At 43.4% G+C, this 7,212-nt stretch overlaps 1 protein-coding gene across 2 annotated transcripts in view; it reads left to right on the top strand.

Moving 5' to 3' along the window:
* Nucleotides 1-5,372, top strand: part of LOC308295211 (frataxin, mitochondrial-like) — a 23,059-nt gene extending 17,687 nt beyond the window's left edge. For both annotated transcript variants that reach the window (XM_080738213.1, XM_080738214.1), the window contains exon 5: nt 4,056-5,372. In XM_080738213.1, the coding sequence (XP_080594339.1) occupies nt 4,056-4,194 (139 nt within the window). In that variant the 3' untranslated portion in view covers nt 4,195-5,372. The remainder of the gene's footprint in view (nt 1-4,055) is intronic.
* The last annotated feature ends 1,840 nt before the right edge of the window (nt 5,373-7,212 follow it).

Here is a 7,212-nt window from a genome sequence, read left to right as displayed (position 1 = left end):
TCATCTCTTTAGGGCCGATCCTGACCAATGCAGCACCATGCGACAAAAAAACGTTGGCTACACGTCGTTGCAGAGACCGTTGTTGCAGACCGGTCCGAATTACCCCGTTGTTGCAGGTCTGGTCGGCATGTGGTCTCGTTGCATTGCAAGTGATTCTACACGTTCAGTCACAAGCGAAACGTCTCGGTAGCTATCAGATGTTTAAGACCCATCTGTGTCATTATTATATATATATTTTATACGTTGACTTTTGAAAAATAGCAGATGTACAAGCTCACAGCACATCACTTTGTCCCGTGCACTTTTGAGCGGTGCTCATGGAAGGAGCTAAGCTCCAACATCTGGCTTTGTCTGGGACGCGAAGCATGTACATCTCTCTGTGAGAGCACTGAGCACACACAGGTGTAAAAAAAAAAAAAAAAAAAGAACAGCGTCAGTGTGTTGGACGTTAACGCTTCCAGTGCCAGCCCCTAGAGGGCACCAAAGAATGCCAGACTTTCTCCCATAGGGGACTGCATTAGCATCCGGGGGCTCACGTTGCAGTGACTAGGGATGGGTATCGAGAACCGGTTCTCGTTGAGAACCGGTTGCCCGTGGTTCGGTTCCATGGAATCGTTAGCCAACGTCCTTAACGATTCTGCTATCGATTCCTGCATATGCGCGATGACATAACACATGCGCCGCGCTGCCTTGTTTAGACGCAGGCTCAGCCAACATGTTGTCTAAACAGAGGCGTTCTAAAGTCTGGCTGTATATTTCACGAGAATGTTCACGTTTTGATAATGAGGCGTCAGCTTTCCTAGTCAAGTTGTTAGTTACTCAAGCTCACTGCATTAACGGACAAGTCTCCCGCCGAGCTAGAGTGCCCAAAAAAGTTTGTTTTGCAAGCCCGCCTGCCGCCGCCTCCCACGTTCTTACTACAAAACGCGCTACATGTCCAATGTGCTCCGTGTTGCTAAATGCTCCCCTATATCACATGTGCAAGAAAGAAAAGTATGTAAATCCTTTGATCCAAACTGTTGAAGACAGTGCTTCTGCTTTAGTTGTGTACAGAAGCAGCAGCAGCTCTGCGAGCTTCAGCGAGCTTCGCAACCGACATAGAGTAGGCTTATACAGGGGCGCTGGAACAGCCTGGAAGGGGGGTGCTGAGGGTGTTTCCAGGGGCGCTGCAAGGGGGGGTGCTTTTTTTTTTTCTTTTTCTTTTTTTAAGATGTATACATACAGAGCTATATTAAAACAATAATGTACTTGACTTTGGGGGATACACTATGTTGAAACAAGGTGTTTGATTATCACATGGTCACCTTGCCACCTCCGGTTGGAAGGGAAGTTGAATTTAAATTTTGTTTTCAAATAAATCCCGCTTTGATGGCACAACAAAGTCTATTCATTTGAGAACTAGAAACTGTCTGTAGGCTCATTGTTGCAAACTAACACCATTGTATATGGGGAATAAAAAACTGTAGAAAACCATTACAAAAATAATACCCGATGTTGTAGTGTGTGTGTGTGAGTGAGTGACTGTGTGTGTGTGTGTGTGTGTGTGTGTGTGCATGCGTGCTGTGTGTTGCACCGTTTGCTAAAATAACTAATAAACAGTTACTTGTTACACCGTTGTGTGGGAAATAAGCACCCAAAACAGTAATAAAAATAACCCAAACCTCTCTAGAAAAAGAAGAAAAGGAGTGGAGGAGGTAGAAAAGACTATTGGCCACTATTTCTGACCAGCTGAGAATCGATAAGAGAATCGATAAGGAATCGAATCGATAAGCAGAACCGGAATCGGAATCGCTAAAATCTTAACGATACCCATCCCTAGCAGTGACGCGCGTGCTCACGTTCGTGCACGTCATGGAAAGGTCCCGGATGATAATGCTAACAGAATAGCTATTCCCATTTTGTCATTTTAAAGATCATTTTTCGGCGATTTCGCCGTAAATAAACCTCGCGCCACATCCCTAAAAACACAATCCAGAGATATGGGCCTCCAAAGATGTGGTTTTTCATTGGATTCGGCGGCGATTCGCGGCTACGTTCGCGGCTCACGGCCGGCATGGCTTCCCCAGGATTTTAAATTTAGGCTCAGGCTTCAGAAGGCCTCGGAACATTTTATTCATTTCATTAAAAATCCCGAACATGTTCGGGATAGGCACACTGGACTACGTTCCGGAAGCGGCGCTGAACATTCGGTGAACATTGGGTGTCTCAAAAATGTATTTTAAACCATTTTTAATGGAATATATCGTCGGACCATGTAAAATGGCTAGCTGACTAGCGTAGGACGAGCCAGGACCACCCACGGCTCTACAAGCAGCTCAGGGTAAGTCAATTAATAAAAAAAAATTTGTTTTGGATTGAACATATCCCGAACATGTTCGGGATAGGCACAGAATGAGTTAAGAGTAAAAAGACCTGCCCAATATAATTTTGGGGGGGCTTTTATTGCCTTTATTGATAGGTATACATTAGGTTGACAGGAAAGCGGCACACAGGAAAGGTTGTCCGAATCGGGACTCAAACCCACGACATGCTGTCAGGTCGGATTACCAGCCTAGGTGCCTGGACCACTACCCTGTGGCCCAGGCCTGCATATCAACCTTTTGACAGAATCATCATGTTTATGTAACGACAGTTTAAAAAGGTACTCCAATAAAGTCACCAAAATGAATGCAGCACGTTTTTGTACAGAAACTGGGTTGCTGTACGCTTTCTCTGTCTCTCTCTCTCTGTCTGTCTCAAACACACACACACACAGTCTTCTTTTTACAGAGAGAAAAATAGAGCGAGCAAATGGGAGAAAGGAAAGCAGAGCTATTTTTAACATGAGTACTACAGCATACCATATAAAACAACAGAGCCACCCTAGTGTATCGGTTAGAGCGAGCGACTTTCGTGCGCATGGTCGTGGGTTCTGGGGTCAACGTAAGCGAGGGCATGAGGGTCACAGACGGGTTTCTGACACCAAAGCACATGGGTTCAGATATGCGCCCAATGTCCCGCTGTCTGACTGCTGTCAGACAGCGGGACAAGGGGTCCTTGAGGGAGTTCCAGGGGGGCCCCAGCTAAATCATAGATAGATAGGAACCAAATAGACCCTATGGGTCTGGAACTCAGAGAGTGTATCGTACCCCTAACTGTCTGAGAGTTAAATTAAGGTTGATTTTTACAATATAAATTGGGGTTCCAGAGATAGAAATGCATGTCAATCGGCCCCAGCTCAGCCCCTGGGTGTGGACTTGAGTCAAGTCCCCAGTTTTAACATTCTGTTGTAAGTGGTTGTTACATTGTGTTGGTCTGGATTTACATATAAGCTGCATGTGTGTGTGTGTGTGTGTATACGTGTGCACATGTGTGCAGTGCACGTGTGTACGCTTCGATTTCCCGTATCTACAGTATTATGGTTACAGGGGAGATTGTATGACATCTGGTGGCATCGTGTTCAGCAGGACAAAAATGCACCTTTTAACCTGTTATTAAATATAACATAACATCATTTATGCTAGCCGGGGTGCAGCCAGCAGACGTTAATCAAGCTGATCGATTGAATCCATTAAAAAAATAAAGGTTGTTGTTGATGATGGTGCGTGCGTGTGTCTGTTAATTTCATTGACTAAAACTATGACAAAAAATGTTTGTCAACTACTATTTTACACTGAAACTAAATAAAAACTAAGCTATGTTGACTATAAGATTATGTATTATAGACAATTTCGTCAACAAATAAAAACTGGACAAAAATGTTGGGGAGGGACTAGTGGAGAAGAGAAGAGATCCAGTAGAACTAAAAGACAAGTCATTTTATGCTTGGTTACGCTCGGGTGTTGCACTCTGAGAAATAGCAGATCTATAAGCTCACAACGCGTCCCATTGTGAAATCAGCCATTACGGTGCCATCAAGGCACAGCCAAAATACATTTGTGTCAACAAAATCAACTGTAGATGTAGTCTACTAAAATCTTATGATTTCAGATGACGAAGTAAAAATTAGCTGTCAAAATTAACTTTGTGTGTGTGTGTGTGTGTGTGTGTGTGTGTGTGTGTGTGCTTGCGTGCAGCGGTCCAAAGCGATACGATTGGACGGGGGAGCGCTGGGTATACGCCCACGACGGGGTCAGCCTCCACCAGCTGCTCTCTGACGAGTTCTCCACCATCTTCAACCGACACATAGACCTGTCCAACCTGGCTCACTCCTGATGTCACTATGAAAAAGCTCTTATATCCATATTTAACTGTTTATGTTTAAAGGGAAACTAGGTAACTTGTAGTCTATTTTATATATATATACACACTACAGAGTATATATCGTTGTTGTCGGGTGAAAACCTTGTATAGCCAAAACTGTTAGTTTTGTATTCATCATTTTAAAAAACGATTTAAAACTAGTGAAAATAGCCGATCTACAAGCACACTGTGTGCTCGGTCAGGAGCTCATAATTGATCCCTTGGAACTTCAAAGGGGTTTTGCACAGAGATGGTTGATTGAGCCATAAACTGTGCTCGTTAGTGCTATCTTTTGAATTAATGCATCAAATACAGCCATCACTTTGATACCTGTCACTAGTGGCGTTTCCATGAACTTATTCGAATTAGGGAAGCGAATTATCAGAAATACGCATTAAGACAAAGCGAATTTAGCATGTTTCCATTTGCGGGTGTCATTCGAATTAGCGACGTTCGCAAGAGTTGATCGGGCTGATTTTTTTCAGACCGAACCTGAGCACTGCACCGTCTGCACGTCTGACTGCTGTGACTCGGTCGCTGTCTAGTAGTGGGAAGAAGGGATTATCAGTCATCATCATGGCCCCAAATAACTTTTAAATATATTACAATTGGCGACGAGTCTCTTACGAAATTGGCAAGAGTTCCTCTCAATACATAAAGCTACCGGTTCACCGGGAAAACCGCGGTCGCGTCGCTGCACAGTGCAAGTTTCAGCGTCCTCTGGTCAAGTGGCCGATCTGCAAGCTCACAGCGCGGCGCGGAGACGTGGATGCGAGCTGCTGTGCCTGTGAGCTTGTAGATTGGGCACTTCAGGCACGCAACACCGTGGGATGAGGAAGGGTTCGCTCGCCACCGATGGCTTGAGGTGAAAACGGGAGGAATTTACACATGGTCCGTGTCACTCCGTGTGTAACAAACAACAGGTTTGTTTTGTGGGCTAACGCTATACCATGAACAAAGCGGCAGGGGAAATGGACCTAGAACGTCATAATCTATTCGCATTTATTGTCTGACCCGTTTCCATTCACTTAAGCGCATTTAGTTTATTCGATAAAGGCTCAAAATCCTCCTCCTCCAAGCGGATAATTTTTTTTGCGGATAATGAAAGTTTATTCGCATTTTGAAGTGTTTCCATAAAAAGATTTAGCAAATAAGCCGTTAATGCGCAAAACGTGGCTTTATGGAAACGCCACTATAGAGGGGACGCAGGGTGGAGAGGGGAGAGTGTGTGTGCACAAACAGATCAGTAAAGTTACCTAGTTTCCCTTTAATACCCTACATAGTCATACTAGAGTGTCACGCAAAAGTATTTTATATACGTTTGGAGCTTGTAGATCAGCTATGTTTAAAAAAACACGCTCCACCTTGCAGATTGGTCAAAATAACTTTTAACCACATGGACCCTTGCAATCTTGTTCTGGACATGTCGTAATAGGCGAACATTTGGAGAAAATAGCCGATCTACAAGCTCTCAGAGCTTTCAGGATGGCTGTTTTCGCAGTGAAATATTTGGTGTAGAGGGAAGGATGGGACCAGGTCTAGACCCTCGTGGGTCACCTGAATAATCTGGGGTTCAGGTGGTAAATATAAGACCCAGATTGAAGCTTGAAACGTGTCATGCCATGTTGTTCACTATGTTCCACCACTACTGCTTTGTCAAAACGTCAATGTGTAAAAATAAAGAATATTTAATGGTAGGTTATTGTGTGAATGCCTCATCTAAAATGTGTGTAATGAGCAGACATTCCCTAGTCCCTTGCGCCAAATGCGGCCTGTGGACACATTTTATATGGTCCGTAGCTTCATTCCGAAATTGTATTCTAAACTGCCCGTCTGTAGCGTCAAACAAGAATGGCTATTTTATTGTATTTTTGACCTTGGACGTCTGGTTACATTTGGTAATGTGATTGTGTCATTTGTGTTTTGTTCACAGCACACACCTGATAAAAGCCATTATATTTAATATTGATGATAGTTAAATCAAATCATTTAAATGCGATGCATACAGTATGTATGTGACTTTGGGAGGATCTCCCCTGTAACCTTGGGTGTTTCAATATTTTCTAATGTGTCCACCTTTGTTTGGACACCCCTGGATTAGATTCACCTTCACATTCTAATTAATTTGAGGCTTTGTAATTAATGAATCGCATATTTAATTGCACATAAATATTTGACCTGGTATATGAGTGAGTTTATTAAATAAAAATGTCCCATCCGCTGGGCCAAACAATTATGCGGCTTCTCCCATTGCGTGCACGGGGGATTGTTGACTGTTGGTGCACCGGTATGATCGGTATGCCTGAAACTTCGTCCAGTGAGAAAGGTTCTGTGTTCTTGGCCGGGTTGCAAAAACAAACGTGATTAAATTATGTAAATGTTTTAATTGCGTTAATTTTCTGTAATTAATTAATCGAAATTAATCAGTTTAAGTCCCAGCCCTATAGTCCATCCATCCATCCATCCAGTATACAACATATAAGCTGTTACTTGTTTTTTAATGTAGGCTAATCAAAATCTACAGTTTTCAAATAATCGTAGTGGTAAAAAAAAGGAAAAGGGGGAGATTCAGGGGAGTTGAAGTAGGGAAAAATGGAAATACTCCAAATACCTCAAAACATGTATAGGCTATATAGTTACTTTTCACCACTGCATAATAAAATACCTTGTTTCTCTTCTCTCTCACACACACCTTTCAACACAATAGGCCTACATCCCCTTCACACACACGCTCACGCGCACATGCGTCCTGTCAAACGCAGCTGAAGGTAGTTAGGAGTGAGTTGTCATTTATCATCCAGTGAGCTTGGAGCACAGCCAGGTACAAACACACACACACACACACACACACACACACACACACATACAGCGCTGGGGAAGGTGAACGCTACGTCAGCACAAAGGTGAAGGACACTAACCTGGAGGTAAGTTAAACGTTGCTTAAGATCCCTCAGCATCCATGTTTTGTTCTCAGTGCTGGAAAGCTATAAG

This window comes from Nannobrachium achirus (assembly GCF_963921795.1).
Source record: "Nannobrachium achirus genome assembly, chromosome: 12".
Taxonomy (NCBI): domain Eukaryota; kingdom Metazoa; phylum Chordata; class Actinopteri; order Myctophiformes; family Myctophidae; genus Nannobrachium; species Nannobrachium achirus.
The sequence above is the reverse complement of the archived record's forward strand: the minus strand, read 5'-3'. Positions and strand labels throughout refer to the sequence as shown.